General features: G+C 44.0%; 1 protein-coding gene across 7 annotated transcripts in view; it reads left to right on the forward strand.

Annotated features, from left to right (window-relative positions):
- Positions 1–11,614: 11,614 nt before the first annotated feature.
- REEP1 (receptor accessory protein 1) overlaps positions 11,615–26,880 on the forward strand; it is a 70,358-nt gene continuing 55,092 nt past the window's right edge. For all 7 annotated transcript variants that reach the window (XM_084264141.1, XM_084264139.1, XM_084264142.1 and 4 more), the window contains exon 1: positions 11,615–11,771. In XM_084264141.1, coding sequence (XP_084120267.1) covers positions 11,740–11,771 — 32 coding nt within the window. In that variant the 5' untranslated portion in view covers positions 11,615–11,739. The remainder of the gene's footprint in view (positions 11,772–26,880) is intronic.

The raw sequence follows: 26,880 nt of genomic DNA on the forward strand, positions 1-26,880 counted from the left end.
TTCAAGAGCCTCACAACAAACTTCTTTTGTCCTGCCACTTACCTTGGGCTAGAGTGATGGGTGTTCAGCAGAGAACATTGTATGTTTTGCCTGCTAGTGTAGTAACTCTGTTTCCAGAAGGAAAATACAGTATCTTTTCATGGCAAGGAGTCAACTAAGAAATACTTCCTCTTCTTTGTGTGTGGGGGGGGAATTCTGCATGTTGTGCTGATCAGTGTTACCAGAGCTAAATCATACTATCCTTTTATTCAGTGGTACTCAGTGAAAGCTAATGGGCATGGGGAGGGAAACATGAAAGGTGGAGATCCTAGATATTGGTGAATAGAGAAGTGGGAATTTTTTAAAATGCTGTATTACTAAGTGTGACCTAGTTGGTGCAGCACAGAACTGGGAGCCAGATCTGGAATCCAACACTAAGTGTGTCATTAGGCAGATAATTTAATTCACCTCATTTCTCTGTAAGATGGGGATAACAATAATCGTTCCTATGAATTGCTTTGTGTTGTGCACCTGAAAGATGATGGGTATTATAGCTACTAATTAAACATTATTTTAATCTTCAAATTTCCTTTTCCTTTTAAAATTTAATAAGTGTTTATGCTCCCAAATGCCAGGGAGGGGGAAAAAAAAGCATGATTGTGAAGCAGCTGCTGAGAATTTTTCTCAAGATATATTTAATATTAAATCAGGATTGAGTCATCTGTTTCAGATAAAGGGGCAATGCAAGACAGAATGTGTGAGAGTAGACATTTTGAGTAGAAACTATTCAAAGTAAAATCAAAGCAGCCAACACCAGTGCCTTCAAACTGTTTCTCACTTCTCCTGTCTTCTCAGTCCAGGAATGGAAACAGGCATTGTGTGTGAGAGAGAAAATGCAACAGTATCACTTAAAGAAGCAGGTACAGCTGTGAGTTACAGACTGTTACTGAAGCTCTTTCAGTCTCAGCTCTTCTGACCTGTGCTGAAGCCTCTTCCTTTGCACCTCCAGGCAGCCCAGCAGTAGCTGTAAGGCCACTGGGGCAACAACTGAATTCCAGGCTGAAGCTTGCATTGCAGCTGGAAACTGATATTGGTGCTGGCAATTATGATATGCTTCACTGTATTTATCACTGTAAAGTTCCACAAGTCAACTACATGTAAGTGAAACTTAATACCATCTTTTCCTTAACAATCTCCTCACAGTTGTCAGAGACTAATGGCTGTTCTCCAAACCCTAGACTCTGGCAGTAGAGGTTTGTGACTAAAATTAAGACTGAAATTATTGACTCCAGTGAAACCAGGAATTTAATCCATGGATTTTTTTTAAGAGATCATATGTCAGCCTTGTATTCCCATAAAAAGAAGATTGCAGTCTGTCTCCTCTCTCATCTCTTCTAAAAAGCATAGGAAAGCAAAATTGAATATTTCTTGCTTCCCAAAATCTAATGCCCTAAATAGCATAATTACCTAACTGCAGTTGTCCAAAAAATGGAAATTACATTTTCCAGATCCCTTTGCAGAGCAATTTGTGCTGCAGCATAGGTTCCTAGTGCTGCTTCTTACTCTTAATCCCTGTGCAAAAATCACCACAGAATAAAATTTATAGCAGCAATTTTCTAATGAGAATGTAGGAGACATAGCCAAGTTACTCCAGGCTTTGTTGTCCAACTAACTTGGACACATAAGCAGTGTGTGAGTAGCTTTAAACCTGTATGTTTCCCTTAGGATGACTGGAGGTGGATTTGTTTCAAAAACAAGTAGGAAAAACTGTTTTGGGTGATTGAAATAATTGACAAAGCTGAAAGGGGTTTTATAAATACAGCCAGGTGTGTGTGTGTGTGTGTGCAGATCATTGGAGGACCTTGAATTTTAAAAGGTATGATTATATGTCAGGTGTTAGTTTCCCTGGCTCACACCGCTGAGCCAGTATCATGCCTCTGGTTGCAGCAGAGGTGGGATGTGCCACACTTGGTATAACATGTAGGTCACAAACTGCTGATATGAAAAATAGGCAGTTGATGAACTTCATCCCCCATCTCGTTGTCTGGGTTTGCTCTGCAGGGAATGAACAGAAGCATCTCCAGAAGGAGATTTGTACTAAAATAGGCATCTAGAATAAGTGGGACAAATTATCCCTCAGAGATGTCTGATCTTCCTCTTTTGCTGTAGAGATTCCTGATTGTTGACCTATGTTCCACCCTTTCTTTGAGAGCCAAAGCTGAACTAGCTACAAATGATGTCTGTGCCACACGTTGCTGCCCAAACTGGGTGAGCATTGAATGAATTTGTTTTTCTTTATCAAAAGCTACTGCAAGGGAATGATAGTGTGAGGCACTAATAGGCAGTACAGGGTATGTTCAGATTCACAGCTTTCCAGTGGCCAAATGACCTTAGGAAAGTTAGAAGAATATTGTCTAAAGACAGGAATGACAGGAATTGGTTGTGGCCATAAAGGATCTTCCAAAAGGGGATGGAAGAGAATGAAAGCTTTATTCTTAAAGTTCATTATTTTATCACAGTGCTTTAAACACCTCTATTGCTTCTACATGAAGAACACAAAATAATTATTTATGAACACGGATTGTAAAGACACCAGATAAGCTGTGAATGGTTCAGAATGCTTTACAGTGTTCCCTAGCACAGGGTGTTAGACTGTCCTGGTTCTGGCCAGGCCAGAGTCAACCTCCCCAAGCAGCCAGCCCAGGTGAGCTGAGTTAACCCAGGCTGCTTCCACACCACCTGACATCACTCCCTCATAAAAGGGGCTGGCTGGGGAGAAGTACTCCTGGGTGCCTCCAGAGCAGTCTGAGTACAGCCTAGGTGTAGGGTCATCCTGTGTTATCACTGTGTGTGAGCTTTCTCTGGAGGTTTTGTTCTTGCAGTGCTTGTCAGTAAACTGCCTTTACCCCAACATGGGGGCTCTGTCTGTTTATCTCCCTGGAGGGAGTGAGTGAGTGGTGTGTAGTGCTCAGCCACTGCTTGGGGCTGAACCACCACATAGACATGCTACAGTGTAAAGGTAAGAATGATCTTTTCACTGGGTGTATTATTATAAGCTATATGCTTGCTCCCCAAGTATATTTTGTGTAGACTCTTTCAAATTTAGCAAAAAATGAGTAGTGAAAATGGAGCCTTAACTAGAAGTGGAAATGTTACTTTCTAAGCAGACTCAGTGTGAGAAAACAGTATGTGCTGTAACTGTTAGAACTTTATGAGCAGGTCATATTAACCAGTCTCTTAAGAAACATGTCTCTAGGAATGTTGCTACTGGTTCACTGTGTGGAACTGGTGTTATTACTTAACCTCTTTGCACTTACATTTTCCTCTCTGGGATTAACAAATATTTACTCACCTTTAAAAAGTACCTTCTGTTCTTCAGAGAAGTGCTGAATAAATATTGAGTAGTGTTACCATCAGCAGCACATAATCCTGTTAATCTAACATGTACACTATAGGTATGTTGAATATGTTCCATTCCACTTGATTGTTGCAGTTAAGATTACTAAATGAAGTGCATTTAGTAATAAATGTGGTGAATCTAGTGGAGGGTGTCCCTGCCCATGGCAGGGGGGGTGGAACTAGATGATCTTTGAGGTCCCTTCCAACTCAAAGCATTCTATGATACTACAGGGATTAGTTTTTAGGTGATGTTGCAGCTGTCCACCACACATGTTTCCTGTAGCCCAAAACCATGGTTTCAAATCTTTTTGCCTGCAGTGAATAGAAGGAGTGCACTTGACTTCCACAGAACCAATTTTCCATTCAAAAGAACAATGTCTTGACATAGCTGTTACCAGCAAGATGTTTCTAATGCAGTTTGTTGCACAGCACTCTGATAGCTGATATGCTGCTGGCACCAGACTACTTCAGTGCTAAAACAATTTCTGGTCTCTGGCTACCACACCAGTGCTGCAGTTGTGAGGTTGAAACTGTCTTGTGTCCTGCTGTGCTATAACAGCTACAGCTCACAAAGTCATGTCTGGACTATTTCATAAAATATTAGCTGAAAACAAGACCTTTCCTGGTGTAATGCAGCTTCAAAGCTGTCTCTGCTTTGAGTTAGAGGTAGAATCTGATGATGGCTACAGGCTACTCACAGCCTAAATTAGTGAGTTATTCTGCTAAGTCAGGTGTGGCATGGAGCTCAGCATGAATAGAAAATTACCCCTGGATACTGAGGATATAGCTGTCTCTGAGTAAGCTCTGTGTTACTACAACACCACCTTTATCAGTGCCCCAACTGGTTTCAGAGTAATTCTGGGAAGACCATATGATTTGCTGGCACACTTCTCATGGGACACAGATATACCTTCACAATCCTGCAGTTGGCAGAGCTCTTCACTGGCTGTATTTTGCACTTGGACAGTCTCTGAGCTGTGGTAGGCATCAGAAGTATTTTCAACAAAGGAAGGCTGAAATGGGGCCTGGGGAGAAGAGAGTGTAGAACCACTTCATCACCTGCATAGATTGCAAGTAAGAATCTTACTGGAGTGTGGTGGGAGAGGGGGGGAATGTGTGCTCACAAATGCTTCTCTTAGCAGCTTGAGAGGTTGGAACTTCCATTTTTCTGGCTGGAGATGGATACAGAAAATAGAGATCAAGCTCAAAGCCTTTTTTTTTTTCTTCAAGTAGTTGTCTGTCTTCATTACCTTTATAGAGTAGTTTCTGATATTGATGTATAAACTTGTAGGAATCCAAATTTCCACTTTCAGCCACAGCCTTCTCCAATCTTGTGCTAAGCAGTTGGACTGGATCACTGTTTGTGGGGGGGAAAACTGCTGCTGTTCTTGGTCAGACATGCATCTTTCAGAAACATGAGAATGTTCTCCCTTCCCAGTACCAAACCTTGAAGTGCTCTCTGTGCCATTCCCACACCACTCACACTGACCTTTGCAAGCCGTAAGCAGTTACTGGCCAGGAAACCGTTATCTGGTCTCATTAGTAGCAGCATTAAGGTGAGATGATGTAAGCCTTCAGAAGGGCTCAATGTTTAGAGTGGTGAGGTCCTCTAGAAATTATGTGTAGAAAGTAACTTGAAAATCCTTATCACAATGGGTATATTTTTCCTTTGTCCCTTTTTCTGAAGCCTCTGAGCTGTTTGTTTGGATCCTGCTTTTTTTTTTATTTCAATTTTCAAGTTAACCTTTTTTTCCCTGGGAAGACAGTTATTACTTGTTCTTACTGCTACATAATGAGAGAGAAGGATGATACTGTGAGATTTTCATGTACAGTGACTGCAGAGAGAAAAATGTTATGTAACTTTTCCATATAAAAAGACATATTTTCCCTGACATTCTTTTTTAATTTTTCCAGAATTAAATAGAACTGGAACTAGCTCAGTGTGGTGGAATTTCATTTTCATGACTATATGTGGTATGAGAGTCAATGTCTTTAATATGCCCTGTGCTTTGACACTCAGTGTTTCTCCTTGCATTTAGAGCTAAAGAGAAAGCACTTATAAAGCAGTGGGTGGTTTGTGCACCTTGAGAACAGAACAAGACACACATGGGAGGGGCAGGTGTACTGTGGTGTATGGCAGGAGGAGGTGAACCCTGGTAAAAGTATGGGAAAACCCCTGGAGAAAGGAGTGCACTCACAGTGAGGTTGTTGCTCACCTGCAGCTCCTGTGGGAAGGCATCTTTGCCACGTGGGCCAGCACAGTGAACTTCCTTCTGCCTCCCTTGGCTCTGCATGAATTGAAATCTGTAGTTGCCACATCCTGGTTTGCACTGGGATTTAAATTGATCCTGAAGGTCAATAGCAGGTTTTTATTAAAACTTACAGTGAAGTAGCATTTATATTGTTAATACAGCATGTTTTTACAGAGCCACATTACTGTAGTAACTGCTTAGTAACTTCACCTAGGTACAGGATACTGCTAAACAGAGCAGTTCCTCTGATACCAAATTGCTTGTTTCAAGGCAATTCAGCAAAGGATGGCAAAGCAGCCCACTTTGCTTTCCTCTCTGTTCTTTCAATTTCTTTATTATGTCAGGCTAATAATTCTGGAATCTGCTAAGACAAATCTGCAGTGGTTGTTTAGCATTCCCCTGTCATAATTAGGGTTATCAGTAGTCCTCCCCCACATTCCTTCTCTGTTTCTGTGAAGGAAGCATTGCCTCCTCTGCTCATGAGAGAGGTCCCTTTTACACATTACTTACAGCTTCTTATTTTTAATGTTCCCAGCTGCATGGTGCCTCAGTGAAACCTCAAGGCCATGCATTGACTGTATTTCTCCCTATGTCCCTCCACTGAATTTCATGTTCACACTAGCACTTAATTACCTTCCACCTTTCTCTCTGTGGCTGCTTTAAGGGCAGGGCATGGTTGAGTCATCCTTCAGTACATCTACTATAGCATTGTGGTCAGTGTTAAACACTATAGAGTTACAAAATTAAAGCACCCCTTTCCAATGCAAGAATACAAGAACTGATATACCAGATCAGACCAAATCTCTGTTCATCTTAGACACTCCTCCCTGGTAAGAGCTGATAATTAGAGCCCAGGGAGGCACACACTAGCAAACTTAAAGAGCAACTTTCCCCTGGTCTTGCCTCATCATGCATCATCTGCAGCAGTTTGCCAAGAAAGTGACCCTTTCCCTTTTTCAGAATGATTAAATGTCCTGTTTTGAAGATAGAATAGGCTTGGTCTGGCTGCTGGTCTCCAGTCTTGAGAGTATGCCTTGTTATTAGAAGTCACTCTTGCAGTTCCTCTTTCAGAAGTTTTGTTTCCTTTTTAGAGTTCCTGCTTGCCTTCTCACTCCAGCAGACATTGAGAGAAGTAGTGCTTGTGAAAAAGAAAAGCCTCAAGAGGAAGACTGTGAGGATCTGAACCTGCTGTGGGGAAATCCCAATCTGACATTCCTTAAGCATCTAAGATATCTGAGCAGCATGTTTTCTTCCTCTTTGTTTTCAGCCTTTATCAAATATGTGAGTGGGTTCTTGCCTGGCAGGGACAGTAGAAATCCTTCAAAAAAATATGGGAATTGTATGTCATGGCCATAAGAAGAGGCAGTGTTTCCTTTTACCTGCAGTACCAGGAGGCTGTTTGATTCAGATCTCTCTTCCAGCAGCCTGTTTTCTGATCACCATTTTGTTTGCCCATACATAACACTTTGATCTACTCACTAGCTCTTTACGTTTTAGTTGTAAGCTATCTGTAGCAGCATCTTTAGGATGTAAACAGTGACAGGCAGATCATCTAAAGACATGGAATAGACCTGATGGTTGTGCCATAACTAGGCTGAGGTGGCAAGATGGTAGGAGGTTAAAAAGGGACAAGAAAGCTAGTCTAAGTCTCAGAAATGCTGTAATAATAGTGGTAACTTATTAATATCTTTATTGGCATCTAAGGCTGAAGAAGTAAATTCCAGTCTAAGATACAGTTCCTTCTTCATCTGATTATAAAATGCTGTAATCAAAGCATTTTATTCGATCTGAAATAGAATGGAAAACATGCTGAATTGGGATAATTTCCTGTGGAACTGGGGGGTCTGCAGATGCCTCACAGCCACTAATGAATTAATCTAAGACATATGGATTTATTTCAAGGCAGAGGCATCTTCCAATGTGTCAGGGGGCACATGAAGCAAAGAACAGAATTCTTGGAAGACACTTTTGATGCATGACTTGAGATATTCAGAGCTTCACATCTGGAGTGATTGCTCTATGTATTGCAGTTTTGTATTAGAATATTTGGGGCTAATCTGTCCCATTTCAGTTGTGCAAAGCCAAATGATACATTCAGGTATGCTGGGCTCCATGTTTTCCCCAAGCTCTTGTGTCATTGAGAATGAAGAGTGTTTCTCAGCAGTTGCAGTTCCCAGCTCAAATGCCAGACCACACCGCTTTTGAGTCAAAATAGGCATTTCTTCATCTCTCTTTGCTAATGGCCATAGCTCTGAAGCAAGTAATTCAATAATAAAGCTGGAAGTGGCAGCCAGGAAATGCTGACTGTCTCCACATGCTTTAACAGTGCTCCCCATAGAGTAGGATTAACCTTCTATTAAGTCTATAGCCATTAGTAAGGCTGTAGCTTTAGAAGTGGGCACTTCTTGTTGTTGTATTCAGGAGCTGCATTCTTCTTGGAATTTTGCTTCAAATACCCGCAATGTCTTTTTAGGTTTTGGTTTATTTGTTTTTGCTTCCCAAATAGAAGTCAGGTGGTAGAGAATGGGTGATCTCTTGCATCTTCCAATGGGTAGAAGACCAAAAGCTGCTCCTCCAAGATGCTGAGGATATCTATCTATAGATGTGTGTGTGTAATGTGTATATTCCCTAATGGAATCCAAAATATCTGTTGCCTGATCAAGCTATCTTTTTTTTTTTGATACTTTTTAGGTACTGTAACAATACTATACCTGTGCACTGCTGCTATTGCATGTGTATCTTGTTTTTATATTAACTTTGTTTTCTCCACATGAACTTTAGCACCTGAACATCACCACAGGTTTCTTGCCTTGTTTTTCTCTATACCTGGGGACATTACCTACCTAGGTTGTCTGTTCTTCTCAAACCTATTGTGTAGGCTGTATCTAGGCTGTATCCATTGGAGGGCATGGCTTTTTGGTAAGAATTGACTGTGCTTGCTGCTTTCAGACTGTCTTTACTAGCTTTGGTAAGAGTGCCCCATGCATTTGTATCAGTCACTCTTGTTCCACACAGCCTTGTGGTTGCTGTTCAAAGCTGAGGCTGATACCCCCTCCCTGGGGCTGAAGAAGAATGACTGATTGTGACAGAATTGTTGGAGAAGGGGAAGCCTCTGACTCTTCCATAGCTGTGAACTGCTCAGGAAAAGTAGTTGCTAGAAGGAGGCTGCATAGTATTTAGGGCAAGGGTGGTGGCTCTGTCTTCATTAACAAAGCTGGTTTATTTTGTTCTTGGGAGAACACAGATCAAACCAAAAATGGTGCAATATGCAACGGATTTATCACTGCCTGACCTTCTCCCAGTGCTGAATCTGTTCCAAAATGTTCCACTAGCATTGAGTGGCTTCTCTGCTGAGCTGGCTGCTTAAATTAATTCAGATCTGTCTCTACAGCTTTAAGTCTTCTTGTGTCTCTGCATTATTTCTTTACAGGCTGGGACAGGCAGTTTAACAGCAAAGGAAAGGCTTTCTTCAAGCAAACTCTTCCCAGGATGCTTGGGATGTCATACGCCGAGTTAACAGTTACAGAGGGCTGTATGACAGTTATCCTAAGACACAGCTCAGGAGGAGTAGATAGGGGGCATTGTCACCCTTCCACGGATGACTCAGTAGAGCTGTATTTCTCCCCTTCACCCTCTGTTTACCAATTAGCTATTTAAGTAAAGCTCTCAGTGTTCCCATTGATGGGCTCCTTACGGTTTCCACCACCAGACTACCTTGTTAACTATCTGTGTAGGTCTGAAGCTTAAGATCAGTGAACAACCATCAGGTGGTGATTGTATTGTATGGGTTGTGTAAAAAGCAGCAGCACAAGAGGGGTCCATGCTTACCCCATCAGAGAGAGCTGCCAAAGAGCAGAAAATACCATCCAACCTTTCTGACATCACTGCCAAGAAGAGAGTGACAAGCCAGTGGTGATGGCAACTGGCAGGGGCTGCAGGGAACATGGTGAGCTGGAAGGAGCCAAGAGAGCATGAGGCTGAGTAATAAGGCACTAAAATGTTTTGTTGTAGCTTTCCTCTGTGTTCTCTCTGTCTATGATCTGGCATCTTTTCCTGTTGGTCCATTTTTCTGTGCTTGAAGCATGCAGGGAGTGGTGATCACACAAATATTCATGTAGAGATCTGTCTTGATAATATCACACGCTGAGCTGTCTGCCAACATACAGTCTAAAATCACACACTGAAGAATCCTGATCTGTGGAAAATCTTTTGATAACAGATTTCCAAGTACTTATTTGGCAATGATGTGTAAGCAAGACAGCATAGGATAACTCACTGCTCTAGAGATTGAGCTAGATGGCCTAATGGCTTCTTTTGGAGGGAAGGCAGTCTTTCCAAAGAAGTCTTGTCTGAAGAAGACAGGTAATTCACACTTGATTATTACAGCAGACCACCCAGTCCTGTCTTTGTGGTGCTTGTATAAGCAGTCCAGATGCTGGCCGTAGCGATGCTGCCTCTGGAGGCCCTTGCCGTCTCCCAGGCAGGAGCGTGCGGTAGCGGCCCCGTACCTCCAGCCTGTCCGTTACCAGAAAACACCGGTGCCCGTAGCGGGAATGCTGCTGTAACCCAGGCTGAGGCGGCAACAGCTTGTACAGGTCACAGCGTGGGGTGGAAGTTCCCTCTGCTGGAGGAAGGGACCCACTGCAGAGGGAAAAGCACTGCGGCCGTGTGAGTGCTCCCCCAAGGAAAGCGTTTTGAGAGGTGCTGAACTTTAACTACTCCTATATCTGTTCCTACAGGTTTATCTGCACGCTATGGGTGTTGTGTGTTTTCTGGGGACCGCGTCCAGAGAGTGTACAAAAGATGATCCTGTTATGGAGGACTGAGCTGAACAGAAGTGTTAGGTAAGAGCTGGATATTTTGTGGTGGTTGTCCCCCTGTGGAATGTCCCTCCTGTATTCCATCCTGCCAGGAGTGTGAGGATGTCTGTGGCCAGCTGGGACTGGAGAGGTGTGAGATCAGCTCCTAGTTCTGCTACCTCTGGTTTGATATCTTCATTCTCTTTCTAGAAGAGTTCCTCATAGGCTACCCTCAATACATACCTGAGAATGGAGAAAATTTGGTGCTGATACACAGTCCTAGGAAAGAATGATGTGTTGGGCGTGGAGTCGGGGATCCTGTGGTGCAGACAGGCTGGCTGGACCCTGACCCTAATGCTGAAACCAGCCCAACTGCTCCAAGGGAAGCTTGGGCTGGTCTTTGGTGGCAAGCTGTAAGAGATCTAAGGGTTGCTGCCAAACTACAATGTATCAGGAATTTCCATGGTCACATGTGTTTCTGATAGAAGAAAAAACCAGTGGAAGATGATTTTTGGCAATGTAATTATTCTTGGCATTTGCCAACATAGCAATGGAGAAGAAGAACCCAAAGGTTCTTAGGGAATTGAGGGAAGAACAACCTGCAGGTCAAGCCAGCATTGTTCTGAGTGTGGGCAAATGTTCCTTGTGGAAACTGGGCTTCATAGCTGTAAGAAACCCTAATGCAAACTCATGTGGAGGAGAGGTTGCTGGCTGTCATCAGTGGCAGCAACTGGAATTCCCCTGGATCAGGGGACCAGCACCCTCGTTGGCTTCCCCTGCAAATTTTGGGGTGTGGAGGAGGATCTATCTCTTGCTATATAGCCAAGAAGCCCATCGGCACCCTGCCATAGCTTTGCCTTTATTTTCATCCGAGCAGTCGAGAGCGTTCGGTTCGTGTCCTGCTGGGCTGGTGGTCCCCGCGTGTGCCGCAGCGTGGGGAGGGGGCCGGGGCTCGGCTGGTGCAGCCACCGCCCTTTCTTTCCCAGTCCTCCCTCCGCACCTGATAATTCCCCTTGCGCCCGGGGGGTCTCCCGCTGCGGCGGGAGGCGGGCGGGGGGCTTCTCCTCCTCCTCCTCCTCCTCCTCCTCCTCTTCCACGGCGGGGGGTGGCTGCGGGCCCTGCCCAATCTCAGCGGCCGGGCCCGGCTGCGCGTTGGCTGCCGGCGGTGCCGCCAGTGAGGCTGCGCTGAGGCTGCGGGGCCGGATGGCCGAGCCGCCCGCCCTGCTCACTCGGGCGGCGGCCGGCGGCGGGAGAGGAGCCGGGGGAGAGCCCTCCCTGCCGGGAGAGCCAGCCCTGCGGCACGCAGCACCATGGTCTCATGGATCATCTCCAGGCTAGTGGTGTGAGTAACTGCCGGCCGGCACCTGCACGCCCCGTCCGTGTGCGCGGTGCGGTGTCTGCCGCCTGTCCCGCTCCCCCCCGGGCTGGGAATAGGCGGTGGCGGCGACTTGGCTAAATTTAGCAGGTTGTTGGTAGGGACGGGTGCGCTCGGCTGCTTGGTGTGTGGGGGGCGAATAGGTGGATCAAACGGTAGTTTCTAGCGTGGGAAAATTACCGCGGGGTGGAGGGCGAAATGCTGCCGTGCTGGGTAGCGCAAGGTGATGGGGGAGAAGGAGGGCGGGTGGCATCTCCCCGGGCTCGGCGGTGACCGGGCTCGGTGTCAGGAGTGGGGGGGAATAGAGCATCGGCGGGTGGGGAAAATGGACGTGGATTTTGGGCAGCGGGCGCTTTGTTAGCGGGGCTCGGCGCGGCTGGTGGGACTCGCGAGGGGGCGTGGGAGAGGCGGCCGCGGGGTCTCCCAGCCGCTACCGCTGCTGCCTTCTCTGGGGGTTGTTTTTTTTGTAGAAGAAATAATAAATATGTCTTTCCTCTTTGCAACTTGCCGCCCACCCTCTCCAAAGGTGTTCTTGATTTCCCTCAAAGCTGTCCCCATAGGAGGAGAAGCGTGTGGCTCTTTGCACTTGTCCTACAGCTTTTCCAGAGCTTGAAGCTCCATAGGTGGGAAAACGTCTGGAAATGCCTTGGAAATGCTTCCCAGGCAACAGGGGAACATGGAACAAGCTCGAGAGAGATGTTCATCTGACCCTTCTGAGATGAGGTTCAGCAAGAAACTGGCATTAGGGAAAGCTACTAGGAACGTTTCTGGGAGGGAGAGTTTAGGATTAAGGTGGGGCAGCAGGATGGGTGATCTGTCTCCCTCCTGGAAATATGACTGGTCAAGGTTAGTATGCTGAATCCAATTAATCATTTGCCCGTTTTCTCTGTCTGGTACATATAGCTGCAGTCTCAGGAGAACATCTGTTGTGCTCTTAAGTTATTGTAGAGGGTCAGCAAGGGCCTGTCACTTTCTTTGTCTGAAAGAAACGTGCCATGATGTTGCACCATTAGCATAGTTCTAGAAAGGCGTTTTCAAGGTCTCCTCTTTTGCCCTATGAAATGAAACATCAAAAGGAAGACTCAGCTTGGTCTTAGCTATCTCTCTGTATCACTAAGACATTGGGTGGCTCAGAGATGAAGATTTTTGGGGTTGAATTCAGCCCCTGGAGGTATATGATCTGGATTCAGCTGCAGCTGTTGCTGGCTGTTATTGGATTTGCACTTCATTCTGGGAGTGTGTGTTAAATATTTAAATGATTTAAATTAAATACTGTAACAGTGTAGATATCTGACAGCAATCTGAGATGTAGTGTATATTGTCCAAGGCTGCTTTTCTGTTTTTCTCTAGTAGACTAATTTCCACTTTGAAAAAAACCTGTCATCCTGTAACCCAGCTAAGCCTCAAGAACAAAGAATGTCTGTAGAGAAGTGGTAGTTTAATTGTGTCTGCCAAGGCAACTTAAATCACTACATGGTTTAGTCTAAGACACATGGACTGGGTAAAATTCTGATGGGGCAGGGTGTAGAGCAGCTGACATCTGTGGTCAGGTAACTAGCTGAACATGCAAACCTTCCTGTTCCCTTTAGCTTTCTTTATCTGAATAACATGTCATGGTCTGAAATCACCTGTGTAGAGGGTGATATGGAATTATTTTTCATAAGAATTTCCATAGCAAATAATTTGAATGTGCAGTGTAAATATTTAATAATTTAATATAATGGCAGTAATAATCATAGTAATAATTTCAAAATAATTTTGTAAGGCCACCTAAGGCAAGCCAAGTTTGATCACCACTTTCTTTGCACTGCTATGTACTATACATACATCCATCCTTTAAGAGTGTTCTGGACCTGGAAGTGCTCTGGTTTGTTATGATCCCAGATAGAAACTTGGACTCTGTAGAATATTGCTTGAAAATAGCATTTATTAAAGCTGATATTGTGAAGAAAGAGAGAAGCATCTGATATCCCTTCAGAGGCTGGAAAGCCTGAGCTGCCTAACATGGAACTGCCCTCCAGTCTGGGTGCAGCACACCATGCAGATCTGTCTGGGGTAGTCAGATCTGAACCTTACCTCTTAGTCATTTGAGCCCTTACAGCAAATAAAGAAAGGACCATTCTATTCATCACTTCTTCTGTCAAAGGAAAGGATGTTCACAAGAAAACTTGTTTCTGTGCTTTTAGATAAAACAGGCAAGTGGTTTCACTGCTGCTGACCACCATGAGCTTCCTACAGGCTCCTTTGTTACAATTAATTCATGGTGTATGCACAGTGTAACGTGGGCCAGAAGGGCAAGCTAAGCATACAGCACAGGCTTTCTTCCTCTTAGGATAACTGAAGACCACTCACTAACTCCTTGGTGTATAGTGGTCTTCAGATTAGGATCATAACAAGGATTTAATCTATCTAATCTGGCTTCTTCACCTCAAAATGAGTTGCTAGTTGATCCATCAGTACAGATAGCTGTGCTCTAAGTAGAACAGCCAGCTGGTTAGGCATGAGTAGGGGAAAAGAAAGCCCATCTATTTAGGTGTAGGGTTTTTTTTCATCACATCTTCCTAGCTGATAAGGATTATGTGGACAGTGGTGTGGTGTGGTCATGCTGAACGTTGCTTTGTGCTGTTATGACTTCTGCTGGTCTCTGGGGGGTTATGCCTGATATGACTCAGCTAACAGAAAGGGCTTTAAAACAAAGAGCAAACCTGTGCTTTGGCTCTTGTGGTTGCAACAAAGCACACTACCAGATGTGGTTGTTACTGTCTCTGTCCTGGCACCTGATATTTCAAAATGTAGCTGAAGGACCACATTCTATGAACACTTCTCACCTGCCTCAGTGGGAAGTCAGGCAGATGACTGCAAGTCTTCTCATTATGTTAATGCTGGTCCAGAGTGTTGGCATGTTCTGCTCTCCCTGCAGAGCTGTGTGCTGGTAACTCTCAAAAGAGAAATGATAAAACCCTCAGAGCAGTGTTTTATATTGCCATGGTTTTGTTTTAAGAGTCAAAGACTTTATTATTGTTGGGATCTGCACTAGGTACTGTGCAAAAACCCAAAAGATAATCCTATCTCTGGATATCTTTTTTCCTTTAAGATCTCAAATCTCATTCTTCTGTCCAGGTAGTTTTATCACTCACCTCACTGAGAAGGAAATCAGGATGTTCTTTTTTTATGGTAGTAGATCACAGGTGACTCTTCTGCCAAGGAGTGTCTGGGATCACTGTAATTGCAGCTGTTGCATCTTGGAGTTGTTACTTTGTCTCACCATAACTGGAATGGGATGGCATCGTTATCTGTGGGTTAATTACAGTCACTCTTTTATTCATCATCTCTGAGTACATCTCAAAGGACACCCTGGAACACCTGTATCTCTGTTTCCTTATCTGTGAAGTATAATGAACTGTGCTGAATTTATCCTCCCTGAGATAGACCAGAAGGGATCAGTGCCATGTCCTACCATCCACTGCTCTTCATTCTGAAGAAGATTCTATTTTGCTTCAAGTGCTAGAGGCCACTCTAGCAGAAGGATTTGGGATCTGTTGTCTTTACTGCAGTCCAGTTTAGCTACAGTGTGCAGCACTGGCAATCCTAAATGCACCCTATTGTATTTACATGGCAATTCTATTCTTTCCCCAGAAACATGGAACTTGGTCTTTGTGCTTGGGATGGGGCAGAACAGAAGTAGAGGTTTTGGCTCTAAATCTAGAAGTTGGGCACATCACACTGCCTGTGGAAAGCCTTTCTGTCTGGAACACGTGGCAGAGGAAGATGTCAGGAGAAATGAGGCTGGATCAGACAGGTCATCGATATTTGAGATGATACTGTGTGATTTAAGCATTTGAATTCCTGCTCTGAGGAGCTTAGAAATGTATTATAAGCTATTATAAAATGGCTACATATATTCTCCATGGTTGAAAAACCTCACAGCCTTAGTTATGGTGGGTTTCTCTCTTGTATTTGTTTACTTCTAAAAGTGTGAGTAACAGCCTGTCTGATCTCTTATGTTTTCATGTGAAGTATGGTGGCAGACTCAGCTGGAGCTTCTGGCCCTGTGTGGAAATAACAGGGATTTGGGGATTTTTCAGAGGCATCCTTTCTCCTGGCTGCCACTGGAAGTAGGTAGGTCTGAACAAAACCAAAGAGGAACCAAGAAGCTCTTTAAACTGATGAGTGAGATTTCATTCCCTGTCACAATTTATCAACTTTCCTCTTTCTTGGTTATTGTGATCCTGTTTTAACAAGGGTATGTGAGATTGACCACCTGCATCCTTAGCTGCTGTAAATCCCTAGTGCTCTGAGTCAGACATTGATTTAATCAAAAGGCATTGCTTACATCAGTAAAGAGTATCCATTTTAGAGAAACGTAGCAAACCCTTCCTCCTTCATTTTTTTCATGTGTATGGGAAGCCTGAAGTGATTTTTGAATGGGAAATAAGGAAGCCTTATATAATTTTCTAGCTTCATATAATATAACTTGTACAGTTTTTACCAGAGGTGGGTGGAGATAGGGTCTGCTCACATAGGCAAGAGCTGTTCTTATGAAGCACGTGCTCTCTCACAGCCCTGTGCTTCTGGTTATTGCTGTACCAGCATTAGCTTCTCAGCTGATGGATACCATGTGTGTGAAGGTCCTTCTGCACAGTCCACGTTCTTTACTCAGTGCTGGTAGATGATGTGGAGGATTCTGGTATTTGTATAGGCTTCAACATCAGGGATGCCAAATTATACAACAGAAGTACAGCAATGGACCTCATGCTTCTTGAGCTCTCTGCTGATGCTGGGGAAGGAGTTGGCAGTAGACTCTTCTACATGTTCTGAAGCTGGGAAGTGGGAAGGTCAGACCACCTGCCACAGGTGCAGAGTTGGCTGAGAAACCTCACCCACACAGCAAGGTGCTGTCCTCCCCCTGAAACACATCTTGCTGCCTTGCACGACTGCTTTCCCTCACAAGAAGAGCAAGTGGTCTCTGCAGCTCCCAGCTCAGCCCAGCATCCAGCACACACCTCTCTGCTGCAGCTCTGATGGCTTTACTGAGGGGGCAGGACCTGCTGGTGACAGTAACTGACAGAGGAGCATCCAGTGCAGGTGTGACATTTGCTGTGCCCTTGGTGTGAAATGTGACCGAGCTGATGGTACTGCAGGGGATAACCCTGCCTGCTGCTCTGTCAACTGTGACCTAGATTCTCCTGCACAAGTACAGATGTGCTGGAAATGCTCTTAGGGCCCAAAGGGGAAGGTTTTCTTGCATGTACATTGTAGATGATGCTAGTCCTGGGTTGGTTAGGAAGAATGCTTTACCAAACTAGCAGTTATGGGATGCAGCTAAGGGGCTCAGCCTTCACAGCTGCTGTAATGCAGTGTTTGGCTTTTGTGGGACCATCCCTGTCTCACTGTATTAAAGCATTCTGAGGCATTATTTTAGTAAGTATTGTGCCATCACAATGATTTCTACTGCTTTTGTACTGGTAAGGGTGCTGAGGCACAGGGAAATAAGGTGATGTGTCCAGTATTGCACCTTGCAACAGGCAATGTATTTTCTCCAGGCTCCTTGATCTGTATGCTGATGAAAGGAGATCTGATCAAGAGAATTGAGCATTATGTGTATTGTTTTATGGATTTGTGATGGGTGTGGGAGGTGTAGAACAAAACTACTGACTTAAATAGGTGTCTGAAGTGGTCAAACAATCAAAGACTTAAATATTCTGAATAATGACCTGTTTCCTTTTGGATCCTCAGTGGCTGTCAGTGTCAAAGGTAGCAGAATGCAGCAATGAGTCTGCCTAACTCAGGTGACTAAGGCATTACACTACCTAAAATTGGTGATGTAGTCCCAGCAGGAAGATTTAGATCCAAGGTACTCAACCAGTGGTCCACAAAACATCAGACAGTCTGTAGAAGCATTTCAGCTCTAAACCAGAACTTCTCATACAGGCAGTTGTCTGTTATGGACTAACTATTTTTAATGACATTGTTACTTACAAGCTTTGTAATTAACTACTGATTGACAATTTTGTAAAATACTAACATTTTAACAATTCTATGTGACTGACTTATCCTTAAGCAACAGTGATATGAAATGAACTGCAGGTTCAGGTGGTCCAGTGATTAGGAAGGGTTGAGAGAGAATTCTTCTGTGCTCTCATTGCAATTAATAGAGGGAGGCAGACATCACTTAAGGAGCTTCCATTAAAGGTAATGTGTTGCATAGAGAGCTGTCTGGTCAAGAGGAGATGCTTGGTACAGAGAGGACAAAGCAGGGGACACATAATTATGCCTCCTACTTCTTGAGCAATTGCTTCCAGGTACTAAGCAGTGCATTTACTTTGCTGCTTCCATGCTTTCAGCAGGCAGAGGTGGGATCATGGGGACTTTAATGCTGATTGTAACAGCAGGTGAGGAGTTGAGTGCTGCAGAAGTATGGGCCAGTTTAGATTGCCCTAGAACTTTTATATATCAAAATTTCTCCTGTGGCCTCATTAGGCAGCCAGGGTCTGAGTAAAGGTTTATCTTTTATCTGATGCAGTGCTTGACTTGATCAGGGCCCTGAGCAGTTTTCAGGTGGGTCTTGTAAGATAAAACAGAACAGTGGAGGAATACATTGCTGTAATTGGGCTCTACATGAGCAAAACATGTGGCAAATCCCACTTAAACCACACACATTCTTAATCACATGCTGCCTTTTGCAGAGGAAGGGATCTGTACTGTTGTTATCCTTCATGTGCTATTTAGATTGTAAAGTCTTGGGCAGAACCTGTCATTTAGTATTTTTGATTTTACAGCATCCTTGACAATGGGGTCTCTGGTTCCAAGTTCTGTGGTAATATAAAAATTAATAATATATAAATAATGTAAGTCTGCCTCCTAGGTGAATCATTTATGAAAGTGATCTTGTGCTCCTTGGTAATTTCTTTGTGACACTGTTACTGTTACAGTGTTCAGTGCTGGTTTGGCATTTTGCATGCCTGTAGTAAGGCAAGATTCCTGCATTGAGGAGCTCCTAATTTAAGCTGAAATACAGGCAAAGCAGATGGTGAACAGAGTGGTGTGAATGAACTAGAAGCAGCAACAAAAAGAAAACTGTTTTATTTCTTCATGAGTTGTCCTCTTGAAGAGAAGGACTGAGATAACAGCACGTGCCTGCTCATTGTGCCAGTAGGACCTAGGAAGGCACTCCAGCCCTGCAGTGACATGCCAGAACTAGAAACATGGGTGGTACTTTCCCAAGCTCTGTACATGGAACAAATACATCTTTTGATATGAAGCCCAGAGCAGGCATATCTCCTTAGTGGGGTACCCAGCTTTTTGTTTCTTTGTAGATGTGTTTTGCAGGGTCTAGAAGGGGTGGATGAGGGATTTTAATTTGTGGGTGGTAAAATATTGACCTGCAGGCTGGTAAAAGCTTCCAGGTAGAATCCTGGAACAGTTTGGGTTGGAAGGGGCCTAAAAGCTCATCTAGTTCCAACTCCCTGTCATGGTCAGGGACACCTTCCACTAGCCCTGGATGCCCAAAGCCCCATCCAGCCTGGCCTTGGACACTGCCAGGGAAGGGGTGTACACAGCCTCTCTGGGCAGCCTGTGCCAGTGTCTCACCATCCTCAGAGTGAAGAATGTTTTCCTAATATCTAAAGCAAATCTATGCTCTTGTAGTTTAAAGCCATTCCTTCTTGTCCTATGACTCTTGTAACCTGTCCCTTTCCAGCTTTCCTGTAGCCCCATCAGGCACTGCAAGGCTGCTGTGTCCCCAGTGCCTTCTGCAGGCTGAATGAACCCAACTCAGCCTCTCCTCACAGGAGGGGTGCTCCAGTCCTCTGACTGTCTTTATGGCCTCTGCTGGACTCACTCCAACAGCTCCATGCCTGCCTTGTACTGGAGACCCCAGAGCTGGATGCAGGGGCCCAACATCCATAGCCAGAAGAGGGTCAAGGATGGTACTGAAGGAGGAGAGAAGTTGGTTGTACAGTAAGTAGAAAGGAAGAGTGAGGATTATGCTTCAGAAGGAACACACATTGATAGGGAGGCAGCCAATTATGTGTCAAGTCAGAGACTGACTCCTGGAAGCAATGAGGGGACAGCTGGTAATGCTGACCTGGAGTCATGCTTAGTAAAGGGCTGTTTCTTCAAATGCTGTCTACTTGCTTCTTGGGTCCCTTACAGCTAATACACTAATTACTACTAATAAACAACCACATTCCAGAGAAAGAACCAATCAACCAGTTAAAGCTGCATTCCATCTTTCCCCCATCTCACATGGAGCCAACAGTCTTCTTTTGCTTTCCAAGATAGCAAATAATACAGGACAACAAAAGTAGCATTGAAGAACATATTTGTGATGAGCCAGAAAGAATGTCCCTCATGTCTGGAGTTCTGTGCTCTTTTGGATGAGTTTCAGGGATGCCAGGGCAACGTGCATAGCCTTCTGAGTCTACTGAGCAATTCAGTACCATGAGTGTCAACAAACAGTTGCAGCTCCTGCTCAAGAAGCCCTTCTGTTGAGTTCATACTGTTGCTTCCTTTCACTCAGTTCAGTTGAGCTAAATTATTTCTTGTTTCCAGCCCCTGAATAAGTTTGGGCTTTTTTTCAGAGGAAAGCCAAAAACTGACAGATGCTTCTTACCTCCTGTTTTGGAGTGAAGTCCATGATCAATAACTATCCTCATGGGAAGAAGGAGGGAAGGACTTCTGCTCCAAGTTTTGTGTGGCAATACTAAGAGCCTGGATTCAGTGGGGCTCTGGGAAGAGGGCAGGTTAGTTATTCTTTCTTAGTTTGGTAGCTGTAAAATAGGCTTAGTGGTAACTTCTGCCCATCTAAATTATCAGCTCTACTGTGAGCATGAGGCACGTGCTCTGGAGTAGAATTGGAGGGGCAACATAAATATGAGTTGTGAGCTGAAATTTTCAAGCCAATGATCAGAGACTCTGGGGTGTTTGATGAAAACCAGTCTCTTGTGGCAGAGCTCTCCTGACTGTCAGTCCCTGAGAAGCACTCATGGAGCAGTGAAACCAGGAATCTTAGGTGGCATTTCATGAGGAGTCCCCTCCTATGGAGGACAGATGGGAAACACCTGGTCAAGATTAAGAACACAGCAGTCACAGGAAGAAGACCTTCCCCTGGCATCACAACACTTTTATGGCTACCTTTCTCTTGATGTCTTTGATGCACATGCCCTAATTCTTGCTGTGAGCATGTGGGGAGGCTGGAGGTCCCACTGAACAGCCATAGTGAAGAGGTTGCTGTGCTGCCTTGGGCAGCTTCTGCAGGGCTGCTCTGGGCTGTGCTCTGCCTCTGGCCCTTTGGTGAACCAGCAGTTTGAGGCTCTTGAGCCTCATCCAGCTCGTGGAAGGGTCCTGCTGCCTGTTCTGCTGGGGACTTTGGAGGAGGTGTGTCTATGCATGTCTAAACTGCCCACACTATGTGACTGGACTGGTTTTGACTGGGATAGAGTTAACTTTCTTCCTAGTAGGTGGTATGGTGCTGTGTTTTGGATGCAGTATGACAGTAATGTTTAGTTGTTGCTGAGCAATGTTTACAATGAAGTCAAGGGCTTTTTGGCTTCCCAGGCCCTGCCAGGGAGGAGGCATGACCTATTGCAGGAGGTGCACAGGGAGCTGGGAGAGGGCACAGCCAGGACAGTTGACCTAAACTGGCCAAAGGGATGTTCTGTGTTGTATTGCATCACACTCAGTATATAAGTTGGAGGAGTTGGTTGTGGAGTGCAGCAGCTCTGGATCGATCTGGGCATCAGTCTAGTGGTTGGTGAGCAATTATGCTGCACATCACTTGTTTTGTGTATTCTGTTATCACCATCATCTTCCTGTTCTAAGCTATTAAACTGCCTTTATCTCAACCCATGAGTTTTACTCTTTTTATTCTCTTCCCCCAACTCCTGCACTGGTGGGGGGAATGGGCAAGCAGCTGTGTGTTTGTTTTAGCTGCTAGTTGGGTTAAACCACAACAGTGACCCACAAGAAACCATCCCATGTTAGATCAGCCTGAGTTAACACCATCTGGCTCCTAAAAATCAACCTGCAGAATTCATGATGACACTGGAAGGAGAAGATGGATGCTGGAGCTGCCCTGAGGCTAAACAGCTTTGGGTTTAGTGATATATTTAATGGGAAAAGACTGAATGGTTTCACTGGGCATGCATGACTGGAGAATGAGCTCCAGACTTGTGGCTATATGGAAATTAATTGAAGATCAGTGTGTAGATTCCACTGAACATGTGTGTCTGGAGAAAAACCCCACTATCCCACTGGTTTTTGGTGTTTTTTTTCTGGAAATTGCAGCAAAGGGGCCAGGGACATAATGGACACAGGTACTGAAAGAGACTTTGTCCCTTCTAGATGATCAATCTAGGTCTGGGTTGAAGCACATTGACAGGGCAGCTTGGAGGCTGTTTGTATCTTTCCTGGCTTAACTGAACCTGTTTTGCAGCTGAACAAAGGATTCCACTTTCCAGGTTTATTGTTTCACTCTGCTTATAAGAATTTCAGTCAAAGCAGAAAGATGTTGCTATTTAGAAAGAACATTAATAATTAAATGGAGGTACTCAGGGGAATATACCCCATAAGGCTGGATTTGTTGAATTTAAGTAGATCATGATAATTTCCATGGCAACACACTCTGCTGTCCTATATACAGAAAGGGTCTGTCTTGTAGGATCAAATGCAGAGAGGAAGCTGTTATTTAAAACAGATACCTTAAAAATGTAGACAGTGAAATGGGAGTAAATAGTTTCCTGCATACATGTTGCTGGGATTTCCTCCTGTTTGTTATACTGTGCTAACCTCTCTTCATAGCTGTCAGGCTGCCATCAGTCAAACCAATATCCTGCTGACTCCAATGATTTAGAGAGAAACTGGGATCTAATGATCCTTTCTTAGGATATCATCTTGCTCTCCTAGATAGATCCCTATGTGTAGATGTATATCTCTGGCTGTTAGGAACCTGTAACATGCTGCTGTGGTAATTTTGACCAGGCCTACTTGAATTTCTGTGCCTGGCTGCCTGTACCTGTGTCTGTGCTAGTCCTGCCTCCCATCTCCTGGGATGAGATGAAGTTGTTTCAGTATTTGGATAGCATTTTGAGATCCTCAGACTGTGGTGTGTTCTGATACAGCTGACTGCTAGGAATGTGTAATGATGGTCTTGCACCTGAACACTTAGAGATAATTGGGTAAACACAGATTTGCTCAAAGATTTGGAGATTCTTAGATCTAACAGGAATTGCACTCTTTAATCTGGCAATCAAATAAATGTATCACTTTATATACTCAAAGAAGCCTTACAGTCATCAGACCTAGAGAGTCCTTGTGAAATGAAACGTGATCATCCTAACAGAAAGGATGGAATTTAAGAGAAAAGCTTTTGGTGTCACCTTCTAACCAAAACCACACAATATATGAGGCAGGGAAATAAAATCACTTAACATCTGGAATATTTGTAGCTTCTCTGTTTTGTCAGTGGAAGCAAGTGATGCATTGTCAAATATTAACCAGAACTGCCACAATTCACAGCCCTGGCTTGTGGTAAACCTGAAGGGTCAGGAGTGGATGCTCTGCAGGCAGAGGGAATAAATTGCTGGAAAATGCTGATTCAACACAAACCTCAGTAATTTTTTTCATCTGTAAGCCAATACCAGGACTTCAAGTTGTGTTAATGGGTACAGCTCTGCTGGAGTCAGTGAGTGGTGTAAACCTACCCAGGTCAGAATCCCAAGGTGATATCTGTAGCCCAGGAAGGTGAGGGCCTTGTAAAATGTGCTGGCTGGAGCCTAGAAAACTGAGTATTATAGGGTGAAAATTGACCAGCTCAAGAAGACAGAGGACTCATGTTCCTTATGAGCCTCAAGCTAAACTTCCCTTTGAGGGGTGACAGATTGAGAATAGAGGGCTCACAAGGATGTAATTTTGTCAGGACAGTTATTTTACCATTTATTTCTCTATTGGGAATTTCATCACTAGATTGGCATGTGGCTTTGCTTGTACAACAACCAGTGCCCATCAAAGGGGTTATCCCAAAGCCTGTAAGCAAGATATGTCTGCCCTCAGAACTGGAGCTCTGTTGAGCTTCACTATTGAGCTTCTCCCTAGCAAATGTTAATACCCACTGAAAGCTGCTGCTGAAGAACATGACCATTTTCTCTTTAGATTCAGTCAAGATAATCCTAATGCCTTGTTGCAGACTACCCAACCATGTGTGTTTTAAAAGCTACTTTAATTGTGTCAGACAGGGAGAAACTCTGTCACCTCTCATGCTTCATCCCTGTACCCTTGAAGACCTGTTACCGTGCTGCACTGTGCAGCACCCACTCTAGCTAACCACAGCTGCCTGCTACCATCAGCTCTTGGCTTGTATCTCTGAACCTGGGTATTTTAAATCCTTTTCAGTGTTGCTTTGCTTGCTGGCAGCTTTTTCCAGGGCCCAGGGGGGATGTGACATACATGACTGATTATACAGACTGCATTCCTAGATCACTGCAGAATGAGCAGGGCTCTGTAAGAGGCTGCATGCAACCAGAGAGATCTTGCCTGCTGTCTATGAGGCAGGACGTGCATTTCAAGTACATAAATACTATGCCAGATTTTGCATGGTACTGGAAACCAAGCCAGTCTACTTATAGCTTGTGTATGATTTGTTAATCTCATTATAACCCCCTCTGTAAAATGTTCTCCCCCTTCCTCTCCAGGGTTTACTTTTAGATTAGATGTTTTTTCTCTTTGCTATACCCTGTCCTGAGGTTTTTGCACTCAGATGTGCTACACAGCCACTGGAATAGCTCAGCATTCTTTCCCAATTATTATTCTGCTGAGGTTTGCAGATACTTGGCTGTAACAAATCACAGCCCTGCTCAAACACTGTTGTGTTTCAGGTATATTCTTAAACCCAAGAAAAGTCACTCTGGGCAGTCAATCCATAAATGGGTGAAGACCCAGTTCTCAAGCCACATCTCATACAGCTGCATCTTGTGTTTGAAACAATTAACCATTTCTTTTCAAAATGGCAATGCTTTTTCTTTTCCTGGAGGGTGGCACTTGCAACACTGTCATCCTTCTCTGTGAATCTCTTTGCCTGGGAAGGAGAACAAGCCCTGGACTGTGGCATTTAAACCAGCAGGATTACAATGAATAAGAAGTGATGGCAAAGCATACATAAGCTAGCAGGCAGCGTGGGCGTTCCTACAAAAAGTACAAGCTGCATTCTCAAGCAGCTGCTCCCTTAGAAATCTCTGTAATGAACTGGGAAGCATTGGCTGTCTTTGCCTTTGCTTTCCTCAAGTTATTTCTGTGAGGTCTCCATCTGGCTCCTAAGCCTCAGTTTATATTTCATATTTTGAGTAGCTGCCAGCTGTAAGGTGTATATATGTGTGAGGGAAGGTGAGAAGGGAAAAGAGGTGAAGTCACTAAGCCAAGAGAAAGAAGAGGCAAAGCTTTTATGGTTCTGAATTATACAACATGCTAGCTCTTTATCCAAGCCCAAAACAAAGAGCTGTTCCTCATGGTGTGAGACTGGAGCTATGCCTGTGTCACAGGCTTTGATCTGAACACATTTGTGCTTTGGGAAATGCAGAATAGAAGAGTGGCATGGCTTATCCCTTTTACTCTCTAATGCTCTCAGCCAAAGCCTGAGTTTCAGAAAGATATGAGAGGCCTGGGAGAGATCAAAAATTGAATGCAAATGGGAACGTGACATCTTCTGTCAGAAAGAAGATTGAATATCTGGGAAGCAATGCTGCTGTCTGGAGGCATTAAGAAATCCTGAATCAACTCCCTTTCCCTCTTAAATTGTGAGACTGGATTGAGAATACTGATTATTATAGTATGTGGACATATATGTATCTGTGTGCATCAGATCCTTTGATTTGTACTCTGAACTTGCAAGACTCTGTGCTCTTTCCTGAGAAACCATTAAGTCTGATAATTTATTCTGAGCTGAGATGTTCCTATAATCACTTCCAAGAAATCACCTGATGAGATTAAAAGGAAAAAATGTGAGAATTGGCAGAGTGATGCTGGGCTGGGCTCACTTAGTGAGGTCATCTGAGTGTAATGATGGTGGTGGTACAGGCACAGAAGCATAACCTGGAAATTGTGACTCCTCTTTCCAGATTTTTCATTGACTCTACCTGGGCTTTGACCAAGGTACTGGTTTCCAGTGGTGAAGACTGCTTAATTTCCAGCACAGTCAATGGAACCTTTAGATATTGGTCTTCTCTGAAAACTGCTTGTGTCTCAGGCATCTCTAAAGATTCTTTTTACACTTGGAATCCCTTCTGTGACTTCCAGTTGATATCCTGAAGCTGACAGTATGAAGTGTTGCACTGTGAGCAGCTTCAGTAGATAGCTGTCCTTGCTCTTAAGTCTCTCCTGCACTTTAGGTAATAGCTGGTTATTAAAAACTCTGTTGCAGATGAATAGCAGTAGTGCTATGAAAATTGATGGAACCTGGAAGAAATACCTTTCTCTGTCTCATCTTTAATTAAAGACCCAAAGTTCACTTACTAAAACACTACAGGGACTAAAATCTATAGAGTCAGCAGTGTAACTGGAAAGTGTTTAACCTGTGAAGTTTCAGGGATAAGCTGTGGTAAGGTAGGAAAAACCCAGAAATTAAACAAATCAGATGTTGGTCAAGAAATACAAAACCTGGAGATGCTTAATGAGATAAAATTATTTGGGAGGAGCTGGGAAATAATTGCCTTTTTGTGGCAGAATAATATCTGGCAATGAGGTTAATGTGATATAGGAAAGTTAAATAGATGTAAAGAGATTCCAAAGTTCAGAAGAGAAGCCTTATGTTTTAACAAAAATCCCAGAGTGGTGAGGAAGCATGTGAGGAAATTGCAATATTTCTATCTTGATGTGTGTATTTGTTGAGCAAAGAACAAAGGTATTTTAGAATCCCTTGCAAACTGCAGGAGTTGTATTTGTCACATGCACCTGCAAAGTGAACTGCAGGTCAGACATTTTTAGCTTGAGCTGTGGTTCTGGGCACCAAGCAAGGGTTACTGAGGGGATGGGATGGATTTTAGAGACTTCTTTTGTATGTTAGCACACCCTCACTGTCTGATGGTAT

The sequence above is a fragment of the Gallinula chloropus genome (assembly GCF_964237585.1).
Source record: "Gallinula chloropus genome assembly, chromosome: 4".
NCBI lineage: Eukaryota > Metazoa > Chordata > Aves > Gruiformes > Rallidae > Gallinula > Gallinula chloropus.